Source organism: Telopea speciosissima, chromosome 2 (genome assembly GCF_018873765.1).
Source record: "Telopea speciosissima isolate NSW1024214 ecotype Mountain lineage chromosome 2, Tspe_v1, whole genome shotgun sequence".
Classification (NCBI taxonomy): domain Eukaryota; kingdom Viridiplantae; phylum Streptophyta; class Magnoliopsida; order Proteales; family Proteaceae; genus Telopea; species Telopea speciosissima.
In genome coordinates this window covers 70,046,458-70,067,962 of record NC_057917.1, presented here as the reverse complement: position 1 = coordinate 70,067,962, position 21,505 = coordinate 70,046,458, and the positions used below count along the sequence as shown (strand labels likewise).

The 21,505-nt window shown below is 37.6% G+C and overlaps 2 protein-coding genes across 4 annotated transcripts; both read left to right on the top strand.

The window, feature by feature from the left end:
• The first annotated feature begins 10,448 nt into the window (after window positions 1–10,448).
• Window positions 10,449–20,242, top strand: LOC122651591. Its single transcript, XM_043845034.1, has 3 exons — window positions 10,449–10,459; window positions 18,520–18,522; window positions 20,022–20,242. Exon 3 carries the CDS (start codon window positions 20,100–20,102, stop codon window positions 20,238–20,240), a length of 141 nt encoding a protein of 46 aa, XP_043700969.1. The 5' UTR covers window positions 10,449–10,459; window positions 18,520–18,522; window positions 20,022–20,099; the 3' UTR covers window positions 20,241–20,242.
• On the top strand, window positions 11,841–19,340 carry LOC122651588 (ruBisCO large subunit-binding protein subunit beta, chloroplastic). 3 transcript variants are annotated; one of them, XM_043845029.1, is made up of 14 exons: window positions 11,843–12,064; window positions 12,146–12,271; window positions 13,093–13,230; window positions 13,698–13,793; window positions 14,233–14,475; window positions 14,550–14,784; window positions 14,974–15,143; window positions 15,691–15,768; window positions 15,865–15,936; window positions 16,012–16,116; window positions 16,672–16,764; window positions 16,899–16,991; window positions 17,242–17,365; window positions 18,902–19,340. In XM_043845029.1, the coding sequence occupies exons 1-14, from the start codon at window positions 11,909–11,911 to the stop codon at window positions 18,940–18,942; spliced, it is 1,770 nt and encodes a 589-aa protein (XP_043700964.1). In that variant the 5' UTR covers window positions 11,843–11,908; the 3' UTR covers window positions 18,943–19,340. The 3 variants fall into 3 exon arrangements, 2 of the variants coding, with proteins under 2 accessions (XP_043700965.1, XP_043700964.1); XM_043845030.1 differs by lacking the exon at window positions 16,672–16,764 and having other exon boundaries at window positions 11,842–12,064; XR_006331475.1 differs by lacking the exons at window positions 17,242–17,365; window positions 18,902–19,340 and having other exon boundaries at window positions 11,841–12,064; window positions 16,012–16,169; window positions 16,899–16,922.
• Window positions 20,243–21,505: the final 1,263 nt, after the last annotated feature.

The following is a 21,505-nucleotide window of genomic DNA, read 5'->3' as shown; positions in this document are numbered from 1 at the left end:
CTCGGACTAAGAATTGGATTCATCGCAGAAGAAGAGGGTGAACCAGAGAGAGTACAAGAATGAGTCTAAGAGAGAGAGAGAGAGAGGGAGAGAGAGAGATCTGGGAAGAATAATTAAGTGTTTATTAATGGAGGGGATGAGATCTCTGCTGTGGGTCTCAGAGATTGTTTGTTAGTTCGTTCGTAAATTGCAGAATTCGGTTTTTATTCCTAGTTTGGTGACGAAAGGACAAGCGCTACGGAGAGAATCAGGATTTAAAGAATCGGATCGGATACGGCCGATCCCGATTTTCTCTGATTCGACTTAAGCCAATCCTGTGTGGGAAAAACTCTACAAATGTCTTAGAATATGTCGATTTTGAGACCGATTTATGCCGAGTCTGACTCGATAACGATTCTGATTCCGGTTTGTTAATCTCTTAGGACTCGGGAGAGTTTGTGTTTGGGAGTGAAAGTGTGAAACTAACGAACGAAAGGGTAGTGGTTTAGTGTAACTATAACAAAACATTTGCGCGTAATGAACGTCTGGTTCACCGCTACATCTGTGTTTGGTTTTGAGGTTACGGCCTATGAATGAATGAACGTCAGATTGGAATATTTTGTCTCAGATGAAAAAATATAATCTAATCTAACGGTATAGAAAAGGGTTTGTGGTAGATCATTTCGCACTCTGTTGTTGCTTGGTACCCCTTATATTACTGTGAGAGTCCCTTTCTTTACTTAATCTACGCGGTTTATAAATTTTTTTTATAATCTTTTTTAATGTCATTAAATTTTAAATAATAATGCAAGTGCATGGATTATAATTTGTAATCGTACTGTAAACAACTGGCGAGTTGGACTAGAACATTTTCCTTTCTATTATATTATTGTTTAGAAAATGACCTCCATTTAATGATGTTTCCAATGGAAAATTGCCACTTTAGGGCCCAGTTAAAGCTTATCTGGTTAGCCCGGGCAGAATGTCTTGGCACAATTACGACCGTTGGATAGAAAGGAAAATGTTCTATCAAAAGAAAAGGCAAGAGATCGCTATAGGGCCCGCACCAGTGCAGTGGCCAGTGAAAGTACACACGTAGGGGAGAAAATAATGGAAAATTATCCTCTCCAATTCCCTAAAGCTCGGCAGTGCTAGGTAGAGATATCGACACATGGCAGCTCGGACATGCAACTATCTGAGCTCATTGACTATGTTGAGTTTGGACCGTTGGATGTCCGGGCTGCCAGGTGTTGACATCTCCACCTAGCATTGTCGCACGACTGAGCTTTAGGGAATTGTAGAGGATAATAATCCTCTCTAATTCCTAAAAGCGTGCAGTGCGGCAGTGCTAGGTGGAGATGTCAACACCTGGCAAATCGGACATCCAACGATGGATGTCAATGAGCTCAGACAGTTTAATGTTTGAGCTGCCAGGTGTTGACATCTCCACTTAGCACTGCCGCAATACACGCTTTTAGGAATTGGAGAGGATTAAAATCCCACGTAGGGGTCACTTAGAATTAGATTTTTGAGTTCAATGGGAGTTGAACGGTAAAAATACATGGCCCTCTGACTGGGTATAGGAACATACGATTGATTTGCATTCTTTTTCCTAAAAAAGAAATGGGTAACAGAACACTAACCGATCGTGTAGCATCTGCACCAGTGTAGGGACCAATAACAATGTGTGCACGTGCATTTAACTCAAATGAGATTTTCAAAAAATATTTTTTAGTTCATTGAAGGTTTAGCTGTAATTTCGCATGGTCATGTGCCTAGATTCTTTTTCCCGGCAAAAAAAAATATGTAGGTTGGCCAGTGTCAAATTTAAACAAATATCTCCCCATGCAAGTGGATGCATTTATGTGTTTGCCATTCATGCTCTTGTAGTCCTAAATATACATCTCGCCATAGCTAGGTCTTTTCTAATCATGCTAAGAGCAAATAATAGACAAAGGACCTTGAAAATCTACCTATCCATAAAACTTAGTTTCATCCAAAATACCACGTGGCAGACTCTGCACTAGAATCTTGAATCCCTGCACATATCCAGCCCACTTAGAAATGCTGTGAACAACTTCTTTTTTGTAATCCGCAAAGAAAATTTTTATTCAGCTAAAAGAGTAAGCCCAAAGTCCCTGAAAACCAATACCTTTTTTCGGTTCAGGTCCAAACTTAAACTGAGCCCAACCCCATAGCTCAAAACCAGTCAATCCCATTAGAGCCAATGAGTTCTCTAAGAGTTGGGATAAGGAATACTTGCCTTGGACGTGGGTAACCCCTAAGGGTGTTAAAATTGAACCGAAACTGAATACCATAACAGGAACTAACCATTTACGATCGAATTGAATCGCACCGCATAAAAATGATCCAGTTTTTATTTCATAATTAGGTCTTTTCCCGATTTGGTTTGATTTGCACCGCAAAACCACAGTTCTAAATCGTATAGGAACCAAAAAAACCAAATAGAAGATGATATCTCTCACTCGAATATTAGTCCATGCATCAATTGAGTTACCTAATAAAAAAACGATTAAAACATAAAATAAGTAAAATGTCTTGGGACTAACTATATAATTATATATGTTAAAGTATGAATTGAAAACGATGAGTAATATTAAAGTTGATTAACAAAACCCTAACTGCTAATTGAAGAAATAGTTTGTTTATCATGTAAGAGTGGAGAAGGGGGAAAAAAAAGAAAAACAACGATCAAGAAAAGAAAAGAATAGGTGAAGATGAGATATTTTCTTATCACATAGGCATGGGAAATAGGATGAGTGGCGGAAATGGGGAGAGAATGAGGAAACATAAGCATATAGAGGTTTTGATAAATTGAGATTGTCTTCATTACAATTTCTCAAAACTGACACTACAAATTGCATGTAAACTGGTTTTAAATCAGATAACGAAAACTGAATAGAAACCAATAAAACTAGACCGTATATAAAATGATTCTGATTTTGATTGATTCCTATCTGTAAGTACCGTGGTCCTCGGGACGCGGGTTCCTCAGTCTTATGGCGATAAAGATTGGCTTTGATGAATAACGACATATTGTTCCGATATATCATCATGAGGATTGGGATCATGCTTTATAAAGGAATGGAGTCGTCACCTAGGGTTAGGGCCTAGGACCCAATGGGTGTAGCCCCATCCAGGGTTAACGAAAAGGGCTACGTGATTCCATATGGTCTGGTAAGAGATTCAGGGTAAGTAATTAGGTTACGAGGGTGGGAAGGTGTTAGGCACCTACCTCGCCCGGATAAACCGGTCTTTCTACTAGATGCTGATTTTCGAATATTCTCCCTTAATAATATATCTTATACTAACATGTAAGGCTAAGTTATGATGTATTAATCATGACAAAGAAAGAAAAATCATTTACTATGTACACTAAAACGAGTTACTTTAATTGTCTACATTATGCCAAAAATAATGAGAGGGAAAGAGACAGATACCTGTCTAGAAATGCAAGAAATAAATGAAAGTGCACCGAGGGCAAAATATGTGATGTCCCACGACTCAGGTGGAGACGAACGATTGGCTTGTCTCTCTCTTCTCGAACAGAATGAGGCTATACGAGATGAGTTTTGTCACTCAGACTTCGGGCAGAGTAACGACTATATAAGAGATTTTCGTTATCTGTATACAGACAGAATAACGGTTGTGAAGGGGGGTTTTCGTTATCCGTACATTGACGGGATAACAATACCTAAGAGCAGAATCGTTCTATGTTTGGATGGGTAACCGAAGGATCTACCTACGTCAAAGAACTCCACTCACTCACATACTCATACTCATGAGGGAAAGACGGAGGAAAAGAGGGTGAAAAGGGGACAAAACAAGCCCTGAAGGGTCTCCTTACCCTAGAAAAGCTTGTTCTTTGGGGTAGGGGGACCCTCCTATTTATAGGGAGGGGTCTCCTCTCTCTCCTGGCCAGATAAGTCTTCCAACAAGCTGATGTCACACCCCCTCGTGGCGCCGTGAAAATTCGGTACACATCCCCACGGTGCTGTGGGAAGGAGTCTACGACGCCGTAGAAGGAGGCCACGGCGCCGTAGAAGGAGTCCACGATGCCGTGGGGGCACAGTGCCACTTTTTTCTTATTTTTTGGGTTTTTGGCTCTCTTCTGACTCTTCAGAAAATTTTCTGTCGGGGGGCTCCGCCTCCCTACACCCCTCGCAGAGGGGCTACTTGCCCCCTAGACCCCCACGGCCCGCTAACCAGCTAGCGGGACCGCTGTGGTAGGGGAGGGTGAGCAGTACCTCCTTCAGCATTTGGTAAAAGGATCTTATAAGTCATTTTATGGATGTTAGGGTGATTTGGTTTAGATGTAGAACAAGAGTCCTTCTTGAGAGAGATACCGATGTCTGTCTGTGTTCTGTTATCATCATCGTCAGGGGGTGACAAAATTCAGTGTCTACACTATCCAACGATTTTGAATTAACCTTGTCAAAATATAAATTGCACCACAATCAAACCGAATAACTGGAACCGCACCGATTGACACCCTTAGTACTAACAATTTGAGTTTTTTGCAAGTTCGTTGCAGCTGTCGGGAGTTGAATCTTTTCAAACCTTAGCTTGGTCTACTTCTACCCATCAGCTTTATTCACAAATGTTGAAGACAAGTAAATCTTCTTTCTTTTGACTTTGGTTTTATTCAATTTCATTGAATGTACAGTTGGATATTTTCTGTTTGCTGAGGATATGTCGTTGCTGCCCTCAATGCCCTCAATAGGATAGCAGCAACATGTCATGTTTCACCGCATGTCTCTGTAGTTTCTTTTAGATCTATTTACATCATTGTGTAGTAAAGGGTGCAATGTTGGATTTGGATCCTGATGGAATCTCTGGAGGCTTGTTTTTTTTTGTAAGTGTTGGCATATCATTGAGAATGATGTTTGCAAGGCTATTAAGAATTTTCTTTTGAAGGCATTATTACAAAGGGGATGAATAACTTTATAACATTGATTTCGAAGGTTGAAGGGACAATGTCCTTGGATAAATTCAGATCAATTTGTTTGGGAAATTTCTTCTACAAGTTGATTTAAAAAATTGACATTAGCATTATTTGGGTTGTTGCCGAAACTAATTTTTGAAGAACAATTCGAAGAGGTACAGTAATTTTACAAATATCAGCATGGCATCAAAGTTGACCAATGTTTTACAAAAAAAGATTTATAATGATAGTATTGGTTTAAAGCTCAACATTCAGAAGGACTATGATATTCTTGAATACGAATTTTTGTTTGATATGATGAGGAAGTTCGACTTCTATGAATTATTGATAAAATGGATTCATCAATTACTTTTTTCTGCAAAATTATCTATCCTATTTAATGGTACCCTAATGTTTTTTTTTTTTTTTTGGTGTAGAAAGTGGATTGCGTCAAGGTGGTCCTCTAGCTCCTCTCCTTTTTATTATAGCTGAAGTTGTTGCCAACATACTTGGGTTCTTCGAATATTAGTTTTCAACTATGTACCTCGAAGTGGATTTTTAAAGTCGAGTTAAAAAAGATTTTATTCAGTTATTCTCCCTTTGGTTGACAAGTTCAAATCAAAGGTCTCAGGTTGGAAAGGTAAGCATATTTCTTTGGTAGATTGGGTTTAGCTTGTGAGATCCGTAATCTCTAGTATCCTAGTCCAAAATTTTACTATTCACTAGTGACCTTCATCTTTGATGAAATTGATGGAAAGATGGATGAGAAACTTTATCTAGTTGGAGGATTCAGAGACTTCAAAAGGTGTTAATTATAGTAAAGTGGGAAGCAATATGCATGCCTAAAGAAGAAAGTGGCATTGGTATTTGAAGACTTCGAGATATTAACAAAGCCCTTCTTTGCAAGCTCTGATAGTCAATCAAAAACGATCCCTCATCTTTTCGAAGATATATGAGAGCAAGTATTTGACTATAATAGTAACAATTGTTATCCTTTTTACAAACTTTTGATCCACATGCATAGTAGCATGACCAGTGATATGGTTGAGGCCTCCATTAGAATATGGACTCTACCAATGTCTATGATACAAAGTTCGATCACTAACCTTCATATCAAATATCATGATCCTGAACTAAAAAATCCTCTTGCGAACCCCCACCCCCATACCCAAAATAAAAAAAAAACCCTGAGAGGTCCCAAATAAGAAATAGGATTACATTAATTTCACTTCAAGAGAAAAATCTAGAAACCTTACATTCAAGCACCAAATAAATAATCAGTTCAAATCTAGAAACTTTGATCAAATAGAGATCTATAGACTATAGTCTTAATTTAAAAAGAAGAAGATCAATCTAGAAACTAGGTTTAGAGATATCTCTCATTTCTCAATGTGGAACCCTAATTAGCTACATTATTATTCTAAATTGGCCACCTTTGGTACCTCGAGCAGTTGATCTAGAGTCAATTTGGGGTTCAAAGAAACCTCGATATTATCTCTACTAAATGCTCTCTTAATTTGTGTAGTAGTAACAGCTTACAACACAAAGCAATTTTAGTGTGCCAAATTAAGTAGTGATTTTCTTGAGGGAGGGTGGTGTGAAAAGGCAAAGGTCAAAGGGTGGAGAGGTGAAATATAATCTATCTAGAAATCAGTGAAACTAGAGATCTTAGAATCTAAAATATATATATAATAATAACAAAGTCAAAGTTGACACTTGAAAAGTGAGAGAGAGAGAGAGAGAGACATAGAAGGTGCGCGGCCCATCATTTCTTGGAACTTCCTGCCGATGTATTCCTGTCTGATCTCATTTATTGGTTCCTGACAAGAACTTGCAATTCTTAATTGAATCAACTCGAACTGAGTTAATACTTGATACCAACTATCAACCAGGTCTGATCGTCCAAGTCTTCCATACCCTTTCCCTGATTTGTTGAATTAAGGCCTTAAAACTTATAAGGGGAAAATCTCAGAGAGAGGGAACGGTCCTCAATGATGTCCTATAGCCTGTTATGGGGGGAGATGTTTCCGAGAGAGAGAGAAAGAGCAATCACTCATAAATGACATTATTTGACTTCTTCTTCAAAAAACCCCAACAAAGTCTCTATGTGTGTCTACTCAATAGCCCATTTCTCTATGAACATTTAAAGCAGTTATGCAGCTCCATTCTTTCTCTAGCCATCTCTCTCTTTCTCCATTACTAGTATTTAGCAGTGTTAGCATTCTAGTTGTAAGCCATTGTTCCCTGACTTATTATTTCTCTCTAAACTGCTTAAAGCTGATAAGGAAAATGGAGAGAATCTTGATGCTTTTTATTCTTACTATTGTACCAGTATTGGTAGTGTCTACCACTGCAGCCAGGCCCTTCTCCTCCACCACAACCTTCTCTCCTGATTCAGACCCACAAGCCCCACTCTCAGGCACTCCTGTTATGCCATGCCTCGTAAGTCTCTCTCTCTCTCTCTCTCTCTCTCTCTCTCTCTCTCTCTCTCTCTCAATATGTTTATATATATGTTTGTGTGGGTTGTTTTATGTTATGTATTTAATGAATGTGATAAGTAGGAAGCAAGGAGCATTAATGGTGGTGCCTGTGGAAGTACGGAGAGCAAAGAGTGTATGAAGGCAACAACGACGACAGCATCAGCAATGGTTTATGTTGATCATACGGACTATATCTACACCCAAGATCTCACTCCTTGATTTTAATTTCTTTCTTTTTTCCCTCTTTTGTCTTTTCTACTTAGATTGTTTCATGGGAAAATGTTCTCTGTGCTAGGGGCATAGGATGCCCCAGAAATATAGGGTGGGCAAAATAATTGGCCCACCCCCTGAATAATCGAAATGATGAGCCTCATGTGTCTAGGCGGAGCCCATGCTTTCGGGCAGAGAACATCGCCCCTTGTTTCATTTAGTGTGGATAGGTCAAGTAGAAGGATTTTTGTTTTTTTGTTTGAGAGGGGGGAGAGGTGAGGGGGGTTGACGTCTTGGTATTTATTTTTGTAAATTAAATAAAAAATCATTCCTTTTTGTTTATACAATCATGGTCATGAGATTATTCATTCTATTTATGCTTTTACATGACTGCCAAGTGGCAAATAGTGAAGCATTATACTTCGTTAGATATTGTGATCGAGATGATAACTCTTTAATATTTGATTGGTAAGTTTGGAACAGCGATGGAGGTTTGTAAATAGGCCACATGCCAACCCACCTAATTGGTATTCAGCTCCAGCCATGGCGGGAACTGGAAGATCCATGCCAATAAAAACAGGGGTGTTTTGATCATTTCACAGGAAGGGCCTACCACGACTAGAGAAGAACCAGGTCCACCCGATTGGGCTCATGCCTATTCAATCTAAGCCATTCTGGAGCTTGCCCACAGACCCATGCCTATTTACAACTCGCTCTCCCCCAACTGCATGTGCTTATCGCTACTATCTACTACATCACGGTTTATAACCTCATAATGGGATACGGGAATGGTCTCCATTGATTCTGATTTAAATCATTTTGGAATCGGTATGACTTAGGTAGAATCGGCCAGATTCACTTGAACTCGACCTAACTCGGTTGGAGACTCATTATGTCTAAAATCGAAGTTAAAAACAAGATATATCTTGATCAATTTGCAGTGCGAATTGGCTGATTTGGTCGATTCCGATCCGAAGTTTAAAACCCCAATTTACATGGTAATACGATTAGTGCTCAAATTAAAAGATGGATTTATTCTTCTTGCCATTATCTAATCAAGATTCATGATTCAATTTATAATGCTTTGGAACATATTATGCAAAAACTCAATTTATGTTTGAAGCACTTTTTTTTTTAATCAAAATATCCTCCCGATATTCCATGCACGCATCTCAAGTTCCTATGGTGAATGGATTCCCATGGGTGAAGGGAAACTCAGTCCTATTTCTTTTTTTATGATTTTCTATTTCACACGACTTCTCAAGTCATTGAGATGGCCGACCACCTGGTATCATCTTAGCATGTGAAATGAAAGAACTTTAATCATACCTTTTTAAGGGGGTCAATTTAATTAAGATTTCAATCAAGAACCGGACCAGAACCGGCCTATTAGGAACTGGAACTAGTGACCCGTTAACTTATGGTTTGGTTCTCAATCTAGCTTCAGAATCCAATTAACTTATTGGTCCAGACCGGTTCTAGTTTAGTTCTCCCAACAGTTTGGTAAATCGATCAATTAAGAATTGTTGGAACCGAAATCGCTAAACCAAATATAACTTTGGATTTGGAATCTCTTTCTGTGGGGACTTCAAATAGAATCATGACACTTATGACTAAGTGCAGGTTTGCTAGGGAGATCCAACATGATATGGAATGTTATTCATACATTGAGACCATGATCCAACAATTGCACAATACAAGATCTGAAAAATCCTTTCTCTAATTCATAGAGACCATGATTTAGCTATCACACATCATTTTGATCCATCTTCTACATATACTCTCTATACTAGATCAGGCTCCTCTCCAAGGAGTCCATCGCACAGGGAGTGCCCAGTGAGGCATCCAACGGTTGGACTGACTAAACATGCGCATGTACACATCCCGATGTTGACCCAATCAACCCAACCGTTGGATGCTCATTGGGCACTCCCTGGGCAATGGAGGTCACTGCAACAGAGCTCGACACCTCTATATCTACATATGCTTTATCCCACTACATATCTAAAACACACTTTTTTTTTACATTAATTTGGGATATTTGGTTATCTTTATGCTTTTTTAATCAATATTTAATTGTTTGAATACTTAGAAGAAAAAAAATATTTGTATAGTTAAGAATTTTTTTAATTTTGAACAATATAAGGGTGATTGGAACCAATTAGGAGCCACAATCGGGGGCTCACCTATTAATAAATAGTTTTGAATATCAAATTTGGAACTGATTAACTTATTGGTTTGATTCTAATCCTATGCCCTTAGGTTCAAAATCGTTGAGAAACTAGACTGATTGCTTTTCTTTGTATTACGTCAATTTTGCCTCAGGTGGGATGAGGGAGATAAATCAAACAAATCAATATACCATGAATTCCCTGAACTTCTCTTTGGTTAGGCAGCTAATCTCTTATGTAGGGATCAATTTATACCCTTTTTTTTATTTTGCCTCTTATTGAAAAAGAGAGAGAAAAAAAGATTATAACTTTTTACATCAATTTTGAAACAAATAAAAAACTACACATTCCCAAATGCCCACATACACATTTACATTAGACCAGCCACCCACCCACCTTACATGGCAAGATAAATTTAATATTTAGTTGGCTATCATCTAAGCGATTTGATAAATTCCTTTGACATTTTTCTGAAGAGAAAAATAAAAAAATAAAAAAATTGGAATAGCCAACAATAAAAATTAAAAGGGTAAAAATTCTAAAGTCAACCAAGTGGTACTATAAAAAGTAACCTGTTAGGTGAATTAGCATCTAATGCTCTAGAGTCAAATTGCTGGTTGCTTTCCATTGAGTTTATCTACTACACGTTGAGAGTTATTAAAAAAAGGAACAATGTTCTATGTGCTGCAGTGCAGGCTACGCCCAGACACATGGGCCTGTCACTTAGGGGGGTAGGGTGGTCATTGCACCCACATCTATGTGCTTGGACGTAGTCTGCGCTACGGCACAAAGAACAACACCCTTTAAAAAAATTACCAGTTCTCATATAAGGTTTTTAAACGTTTCAATTTGTAGAATCCGGGTTGATCATGTGTTTATATCTTCAAGATAAAACAACTTTTTAATCATATAAATTGTACTATTAAATGTGATTATATAGGGAAATCCGAAAGTTATACTCAATAACTCACTGACATTGACAAACTATGATAGAGATGAAAATAATATCCAAAAAAATATTGAAAGACAAGGCAAAACCTTCTCTTCTTATATAAAAGAGGAAGAGACACAACCAAGGGGTGCCTCTAAAAGACACACTCAACAAAAAACAACAAATGTATTTTGAATCTTTAATTTTAAAAACATTAAAAATTCCAACAGTAATTAGCTTGTTTCTCTATTCTTAATTCGAAATGTGTAACAGTAATCCCCAGATTAAGAAACCAAATCTTCTCCTTAAATTAAAGAATCAATTCAATGTCTTGTATATGATGGTGTATTGCTAATGGAATATATTATGGTGGTTTTTCTAACGTGTGTTACATGGGATCAATATCCTCTCAGGTTTCCTGTCTGGTACAATTGTCTGGTTCCTCTCATAGGGGGCGAAAATGACGACATGACTCCCTGCCCAAACACACTGTTCAGGTGTGATTAAGTTGTCATTTCCACCCCCTATGAGAAGAATCGGACAATCAAACGGGGCAGGAACCTGACAAGAAAAAAATTCGTGTTACATGTGTATCAGGAATCGTTATCCTCTCCTATTCGCTGCCCTAACAGGACCATGATGTCCCCTCACATGGGGGTGCGAAATGATGACCTAACCCCTAGCCCGACCACACTGCCCGGATGAGGTTAAGTAGTCATTTCACGCCCCCATGTGAGGGGACAGCACGGTCCTGTCCGGGCAGCGGACAGGAGAGAAAAAAAATTCGTGTATCGGAGGAGTGAACCTAATAACCACTCTCCCTCCCTCCTAGCGCGCTTACCATAATCCCTTTTTATTACTTTTTTATTAGATCATACCAGTGGATCAGTATTTGTCAACAACACATAACGCCTTACTCAACATTCTTCACCTCAGGTGAAGAGATTCCCTTTTTTGGTAAGCGATTAGTTGAAAATTGAATTTGGAGTGAGCTCACATTAGCGGGGGCTCCAATATGGATCTTCTACTTATTAATTTGTAACACTACATCGTAATGACATGGAATCCCACGTGGCACAAAATAGAAGAATATCTATTGGTGGTTTCTTATCTCTATTAGATATCTTGCAGCTCCCATAGTAGCAGTCCATTCTTGGCTAACTGAAACTGAAAGCCTGAAACTTGAGCAACCATGGTGGTTTGTTCGCCTTCTCCCATTTCTACAGCTTTTTTCTCCAATCTAACGCAACCCACTTCAACTAAAACGAACTTCTTTACTCCTTGCACAAGGGCTATGGCTAAAGAGCTTTACTTTAACCATGATGGTTCAGCCACAAAGAAGCTTAAGGTCACACGGTTTGAGATTGGATTTTTCTTTGTATTGGTCGTTTTTGTGATAATGAAAGGATTCTTTGTTGGTTTGGTGCAGGCAGGGGTAGACTTGGTTGCTGACTTGGTTGGGGTGACACTGGGCCCTAAAGGTAGGAATGTGGTTCTGGAGAACAAGTATGGACCTCCTAAGATTGTTAATGATGGTGCTGCTGTCCTCAAGGAGGTAAAACCATTCATACCCATGGGTTTCTTTTTCATTAATCTGTTTAATTAGTATCTATTTCTTATGATTGAAAGGTTGGTTCTTATTGAACCAGAGGATTCTTGTAGAATATTGACTCTTGTACTCTTCGTTTTGGCTTTTGTTGATTGAAATGGAAGAGAATAGGAAATTAGACTTCTAGTTATTTGTTTTCTTTCCTTTCCCTTATTGGGATGTCAGGAAGTTTTCCAGATTTTGATTGTAGTGACTGTGCCCTTCTAAGGGTTGGGTTCAGACAGAGCTCAGTTCATCTGTCCCTCTTCCCCTTAAGACATGGGTTTTAAACTATTTTCTTCCTCTCATTTAAGATTGGTACATGATTTGGTTTATATCTTTGATTGGACTTGTCAAATTTGGTATTTCAAATAATAATGCTAAAGTATTTCAAATAATGGTGCTAAGTGGTTGAGGGTTTCCTTGCAGTTGAAATCAGCCTTCTGTTTCCCTGCTGATTTGGGTTGTTGACATATGTGTCTTCTTTGCCATAAAATTGAAAAGATTGCTTGGCTGGGAGGCCAGAATTTTGGTTTCTTCTTTCTGCCCAGTAATCAGATGGTTGGCTTTTTCTACATTATTAGTGGCCATTAATATGGCTTAGGTGGAAAGAATTGAAAATAGTTAATAATTTTTCATCACTTTATTCTTGTAATTGAACTTGTATGATATTAGTTTGGTCTTGTGAAGGTTGAAGTAGCAAATCAACTTAACAATAATTTTTCACTTCCTATTTTCGGTTTCTCTCCCCTGTTTCTCCTTTAATATTTTCATTTGGATTTGTTAAGGTTGAATTAGAGGATCCATTGGAGAATGTTGGAGCAAAGTTAGTGAGGCAAGCTGGTGCAAAAACTAATGATCTTGCTGGTGATGGTTCCACCACTTCTGTTGTTCTTGCTCAAGGTCTAATTGCTGAGGGTCTGAAGGTATTACTTAGATGTCAACATGCTGTACTAACTTTGCGTCTTATTTATCAAAGAAAAGATGAAAGACTTTATTTTTCACATTTCACATCTTGTCTTATTTTTTTCATTTTTGAATGGGTAAAGGGATGGAGAATTTGTATATCTTACCATGGGTACATCTGCCCACATCTGCTTGTTTTAAATTGGATAAGGGTGTGTATCATGTAAAATTTTGTTTCTAAAGTATTGAAATATTTTAACTGGTATCAAATGAAGGTTAGTGGCTTCTTCTGGTTCAAGACATCCATGGAAGACTACCTCTTTCCATCTTAACTCTATTTCTTTTTGGATGGAAACTAAATTATGATAGTGGTGTGAAGAACTCAATTACTCTCCATAAATATATTGCACTTGGAACCATGTATCTTGGTAGAAACATCTGCTTGTTATTGTATAATTGTATTCTTATATGGTTGTACTTTTTGTAGGTTATAGCAGCAGGTCTGAATCCTATTCAGATCTCACGAGGGATTGAAAAGACTGCAAAGGCCCTAGTTTCTGAACTCAAGTCAATGTCCAGAGAGGTATGTGGCAGAATGAATAGCTACTTCTGTTATGCCAAGTGGATCATAGAGTAGATGCAGATAATTCAATGGCTAATGGAATACTAAATCTTATGCTGCTAAAGATGTTGAAAAACATCATTTGATTGGCTATGATAGGAATTTCTTTAAGGTGGAAAATCTTGGAGCCAACCAGCTTATCTGTTCTCATGGCTGCATTCCATTTTTTTTTTTCAACCAATTGCTGCTGGCTCAAGTCTGAAAGGAACCCTTTCCCTCACCACCCAGTGCCCTTTAATTTTTTTTTTCTTTTGTGAAAAAAGAATCTTAGAAGAATTAGGAGATGCAGTGCCATAACCCAAATTCCAAAAAGAAAAGTTTGGATCATTTATATGGAGCATAAGTTTTAGAATTATCTCATGCTGGTTGTACTTGACTGCCAGAGGTTTACGTCATACAGGTTGAAGATCACCAGCTTGCAGATGTGGCTGCAGTCAGTGCAGGGAATGATTATGTGTTAGGAAACATGATTGCAGACGCTCTTCAACGAGTTGGGAGGAAGGGTGTAGTCACCATTGAGAAAGGGAAATCCATCGAGAACAGCCTGCAGATTGTAGAAGGAATGCAATTTGATCGTGGATACTTGTCTCCTTACTTTGTTACAAACAGGCAGAAGATGTCAGTGGAATTTCACAACTGCAAGGTTGGGTTTTGATTTTTTTCGATATGTTATACTGTCCTACGATGTAATTAGAGGGCATGGAATCTTTTTTGCAGTTGCTTTTGGTCGACCAAAAAATCACAAACCTGAAGGAGTTGTTTACAATACTGAATGATGCAGTAAAGGAGAAGTACCCAATTGTGATAGTTGCAGAGGGCATTGAGCAGGAAGCTCTGGCTCCAATAATTAGGAACAAACTCAAGGGTGTGCTGAAGGCAGCTGCTATTAAAGCTCCTGCCTTTGGAGAACGCAAGAGCCACTACTTAGATGACATTGCTATCTTGACTGGAGGTAGTGGATTGGTCACTGATATACTGTGTCCGGAGTTTCAAACAGCATCTATGGTTTACAGATATGAAATATGAACTTTGCCTTGAAAGATTGCAAACAATTCATATTAATAATTTCATACCTATATCCTTAACAATACCCTTTGTCACATTAAAATTTTCTTATATTTATTTCTCCATTGTTCTGTAGGTACTGTAGTCAGGGATGAAATGGGGCTAATCTTAGAAAAGGTTGGAAAAGAGGTATTGGGCACTGCTGTTAAGGTGGTGATAACTAAGGATTCAACATTGATAGTTACTGATGGAAATACTCAACCAGCTGTTGACAAAAGGGTTTCTCAGATTCGAAGCCTTGTTGAGGTGATTTCTTGTTCCTTTTAATACTGATACACTGCTCTTTTTCTCTTTTACTCCAATTAGTGCCTGTTGAGACACTCCATTTTGTTGATTACCTTTTAGTGGTTTGGATGCTTCATATGTGGGATTGGGATTCATGAATGTGTTGAACTCCATTGCTCTTCATGCTGCTGCTATCAATTTCTTGATCCATATTTTCCAGTGTTTCCCAGAACCCTTCAAATGTGCTTGGTGTCCTCTTTAGACCTAAGAAAACATGTACTTGGGCCTTGGTGAATCTCAGAACCTCCTCCTTTTGTGGATATCCAGAGTATATTGCTTGAGATTTCTTACATAAGCATTATATTTCAGTTCATCATATGCATCATGGATTACTGAAAGTCCTCTTGCAGATTATAATGTGATCATACTTATGATGTAGAGCCATTGGTTAACGTGGCTCCATATAAACTGCTGCTGAGGTGGTGATAACATCGAAAAAGAAAAGAAGAAAAAAAAAGTTTGTTACTTTTCATGCGATAATTCTCAGAATCTGTCCCTACTTTTGCAGAACACAGAAGAAAATTTTCAAAAGAATATTCTAAATGAAAGAATAGCAAGGTTATCTGGTGGAATAGCTATTCTTCAGGTATTCAAGAAAATATATGAATTAGTTAGAATTGGCCTCTTGAAAGCATTGACATTATAAGGATTTATTGAGATCACATATGCTTCTGTTTTGCAGGTTGGAGCACAAACAGAGGTTGAATTGAAGGATAAGCAACTAAGAATTGAAGATGCTTTGAATGCAACCAAGGTAGCTTTGATGCATTTGTTGGTGAATTTTCTATTGTATAGTTCTCAAACTTTCTTAAAAGTAGAAACCTTGCAGGCAGCTATTGAGGAAGGTGTTGTGGTCGGTGGAGGCTCTAGCCTGTTGAGGCTTTCTTTGATGGTGGATCATATCAAGGATATTTTGGACAATGAAGAGCAAAAGGCATGACACTGTTTCCTCTTCCTCTAAATTTGGTTACCAGAATTTTTCCTGTGGTACACATAAGTATAAGATTAGAATGTTTGATTGTTTCATTTTTGAATACTTGATCATGATTTCATCTGTTTCAAGTCATTAAGAGAATTATGCTTGTGCATAACACTAGGATGTCCAACTGTAGCTCCTGGAACAAATTTTAGCTGTGCTTCCCTGCCAAGGTCAAATGGCACCCCCTTAAATACCACTAATTGTTTTCTTACATGTTAAAAAAAAAACTTTAATTTCTGAATCAGGATATTATACAATTTGTGGAGTCAAACGCTAAATAGAATGATTTCTATAGCATTTTTTCATGCCAGAGGTGTTCTTCCTGAGGCTGCACTGACATCATCCTTTTGTTTATTTTGTACCTTTTTTTTTATTATCTTCCAATTTTATATTAGTATTTCTCTGTTTTTATTACTCCATATGCTTCTGGAATTCTTTCATTTGAAGATTGTAACCTTATCCTAGGTTTTAACAAAAAAAAAAAAAAAAACCCCCCAATTTTCTCTGCAGATTGGAGCCGACATCTTTAAAAGAGCTTTAACCTATCCATCAAGATTGATAGCTAAAAACGCAGGTGTAAATGGCAGTGTTGTGGTAGAGAAGGTATGCATTAATGCTGGAATATATGCAAGTTACATCACAGAATCTTTTTATTTACTTATTACAATTTTACCTTTGCTTATTATTTTGGAGTTTGAACTAAGAAAATCTCCTGTTAAAATGATTTCAACTTCCAGGTTCTATCCATTGATGATGTAAGGTATGGATATAATGCTGCAAAAGGCTGTTTTGAAGATTTGCTTGCTGCTGGAATTATTGATCCAACAAAGGTATCATATTGCACATAAATAAAGGGTTACGCACTAGATCGATCCCATGATGTATAGTTCAATACATGGATATCTGTAGGACTGGGACATGAGCACAAGGTATAAGACACTAGATCGATCCCATGATATATAATTCAGTACATGGATATCTGTATACGCATTTCTATGTGTGCAAATGACTTGTTTGGAGACCAAGACAGGAGCATAAATGATTTACATATTCATGATTCTATGTTGAAAATTGGAACAGGTGGTTAGATGCTGCTTGGAACATGCTGCATCTGTTGCTAAGACTTTTCTTACATCTGATGTTGTTATTGTTGACATCAAGGAATTACATGCAATTCCTATGAGAAAGCCAATTCCAAATTCAGGTACTTCTCCATCATGCATGCTCAATTATTTAAAAATTCTTTCAGCATGGAAGTGTCAGGAAATCCATCTGAGAACAAGCAGAGATGAAGATTTTCTATTCAATTAGATGACTGAAAGCTTTGAAAGATGAGCTTCTCCCACTCTTGCAAGCTGTAATATAGCCAGTGCATAAAACCATTTGTTGGTTCTTAATTCTTTTATTCATCGGGTCTTGAGATCCTACACATGTCAATAGAGGAATAATAGTTTTTTTTTTTTTTTCTCACATGATTAGATTTGATCTTTCTTTCTCTAGTTGAAAGTGTAAGCGTTGAGGGGGGGGGGAATGAAATTTTTCCTTTTGGACCATTGATCGTGCAATATAGGATTAGTCAAAGACAAACAAGAGAGGGTTTAGAGTTACCTCAAAACCCACAAGTGCAGGTCCTCTGAAGGATTGTAGCACATGAACAGGCTACTAGTCATGGGTAGGAGAGATTGATGCAGCAGAGACGTTCTTCCTCAATTGGGGTTCGCAAACCCTAGCTCTCAATCAAAGAAGGAGAAGAGTAGCTGCAAAAATCGTGGACACCCTCTCAGAGCTCTAATGAATGTAGTAGACATCCTCCTCTATCCACTAGCTACATATAAATAGAACTTGATCCCTACAGTCACATGCTGAGTGCTCCAGCCAAGTGGTGTGACCCTATAGGGTGTTCCCACTAAGGTTGCACCAAGTGAGTCTGACTCATCTTCCCTATTTAAAATTATTTACCCAGTAAATAACACTGATACATAGCCAGTGTAGGCATCAACCATTGTTGGTACACCAAGACGCACAAAGTATAACCGCAATGGCAAGGACCTCTCAGGTATGGGGACCAAAATCACTATTAAAGAGCCTTATTCCATAAATGACTGACGGTGATCCATACAAGACTCTTAATATGATCATGTCCAACACGCATACAATACAAATGCTCACATTTATATTTTGGAGTCACATTCCAAAAATATATAATGTGATAACCCTATGAACAGTATGCCCAATATTGTCCCTAGTTGGGAACACTTTAAGGTATGACTTTAAGACAACTCATCGCACATAAAATGATAGTACAAATTAATTTGATTTAACAGACTTTAAATTTTGTTTGATGGACACATCCAATAGAAAGTCAGTGTTTGAGGATGCAATACAGATCTTAACTTTTCAGATGCTTTTTGCAGTTTTACTAATCTGTTGCATATTAATGATTTCTTTTTAAGGTTTTCGATCAGTTTTCTAGCTAACATTTTTTTTCATTGATAAGGTTCTTCAATTCTTCGTCTCAACATTTTTGTGCATGTATCTTCCCTCTATAAATATTCACTTTAAGTGTATGTCCACTTATGCAAGCTCTAGTTTATATACTAGGATCCATATAGGTATATGTATGGTATGCATGAATTTCCAGTGGCACGTAAGACTTGTGTGGCACAGTTTGCAACCTAGTTTAAGAGGAGGTAAACTTGGTGCTAATGACTTACATTGCTATGTCTTTTGGATTGTTCAGGTGTTGGGCCTATAGGATTTAAGTCTGATGGCATGAGTTAAAAGGACAGATCTTCAGTCTTCACACTTAAAAAATCTCTTCTATGCAGTCCTTCAAATTTAGAAGATGGTACTTCAGAAGAAGAGGCTGAATCAGATGACCTACTAAAATTTCTGAGGTTGCTGGTTATTGGTCAGTCAGCTCACTTGTCATAACAAATGCTTCCTGTTAGACAAAAGAGCTTTTTTGTATACCCAAACTACATTGTGGAAGAGGATTTATCAGAGGGGGTGGTGTCAAGCAAGGTTGGGATTGTACCTTTTTTACCTGAGTTTTTACAGGCATTTTAGCTTCATCCTGTGATAATGGTCCAAAGTGCTAGAGGGTTTTTTTCCCCCTCCAATACTGAAGAACAAAAGACACAGCAAAGGCTACTTTGGGAGATTCAGTATCTTAAAATTTGTAGGAGTTGGAATCTTTCTATTCTTTACATTTCATTCTTAATGCCAAAAAAAAAATGTACATTTCATTTCTGAGCTTTTTTGAGAAAAGAGTATGGTAGGCGGATCTATGGAACAACAATTGGTATCTTTATTACATTAGCTATGATCAATTGAAATTACAAAGAATATCTAGGATTCTAAAAGTCGGATCAGATCGATCTATTCGGAATCAGCCACAGTCAATCCTTGGGGTTTTTGGTTCCTATTAGACTCAACCAGATTCAACTGATTCGTATTGGAAAACAGGAATCATGACAGATTCTCATTACTCGAATCTGACCAGGGATATTCGAATCAGATCCAAATTGGCCTGAATTGATCGGTTCTTAGCAATATTGGTATGGAACTGGAATCGACCCTGAAATTGGTCCGATTCAACTGAAAATACAAAGGAAATGAAATCAGGAATCAGGAATCAGAATCACCGTTCCGATACCAATTCAAGCTGCAGCAATTAAGTGCGGATTAGGGAGACTGGAGAGAGAGAGAGACATGTAAGAAGACAGAGTGTCTAGTTTCAACCCTCTCTGGCCATCTGGCCCTTATCGCTCAATTTTCTATATAATCGAGACATTGAGAAATCTGTTGTTCTCATAGCTTTTCCTCGGTGCTCAGGATAATTGAGGTTAAAAAAAAAGACCCAGTTGGTGAAATTGAAATTTCATACTTGCCTTGATCCTGTGAAGTGACAAAATTAACAGACCTCTTCAAAGAAGATGATAGGTGCTGTTATACAGTGTCTCATGGATATAGTGGTAGCAGGAATTTCCTTAACGATTGGTTTGGGAATCTTCGCATTCGTTGCTTCGATTCTCTGCTCTGCTGCTTTTTTGCTCAATGCCAAGGACGTCTCTTAAAGGAAAAAGAGGTATTCCCTTTTCAAATTGACGTTTGAGTAGTCCTGTGAATAAATCTAATCAGCTTAGAAATGAAATTGCGGAGAGAATTGCTGTTTTTCTTCTTGAGCGGCAGAGAATTTGATGGGTGGTTTCGATGATTTCAGATGTTTTAATTGTTTTCGTCTTGTTATTTGTTTAAGTCCTACCCCCATCTCTCCCCTCTTCTTTGAATTCCCTCTGTTTCTCAAAATCTGATTTGGTGGGTTTGAGATTTTCTAGGAGATGCATTCACCTTTAAGTAAGTCAGATCAGAATGGTGGATTGTTTTCGAGTGATTTCAGAAAGAAATTGGTTTTCAATTTTCATGGGCTATTTTTTATTTCGGGAATCTTATGATATTCCTTTTCTTTTCTTTTTTTGGTAAAGGATATTCCTATTTTCTGAGTTGATGATATATTCTCTTTTTGGAATTGATGGTTTTTCTTAGCTGAAACTATCCCTTTTTGCTGTGAAAATGGATCTCTAACGTTGTCATACTATTCTTTTTCTTATGTTCACAGGAAAAGATCTCACACCGGGAGACAAATTTGACATTGAAGCTGAAGTCACAGAAAAGGGAATTTCATTCGCTTACTGAACAGAGAAATTTTAGATGCTCTCATGCCTTGACCAAGAGTGTGAAGAGTCTAGAAAATTAATTATGAAACCAACAGATGTAAGAGCAGCAAGAAGAAACTGTTGAGAATTTTGAAACACCATATAGAGATCATTGGGTTTCTGTTGTGGGGTAACCTGTGAATCCCATTACTCTTAAACCAAATTATTGAGTTGTGAGTTCAGGAACAAATTTTCATCTATATAGTTTGAGGGGATATGTATCTTGTGTGGATTTAGAGTGACACAATTTATTAATTGTTTAATAATTAATTTATACAATATTATTTGGTGATTGGTTGTCTACTGGTTGTCTAGTTTATACCTAAAATTGTTTATACTAGAGCGATAAAATAAAATTGGGTATTCTATTCCTAGGGTTGTTCATATTGTGTATTTTCAAGAATGGTGATCTTTGCCACAAGTGTAAGTATGAGAAACTTGAATGGATTGTCGTCAATTGTTTTAGAACAAGAATCTCAATAATAGTTTGCAATTGGTTCTTAGATCTGAGTGGTCCTTATCCTTCCAATTAGGTAACAAGGAATCCACTTCTTATATATATATTGAATATTAAGAAAGAGAATGTTTGTTTGTAATTGGACGAAATTCTGTGACATCTGTGTTAA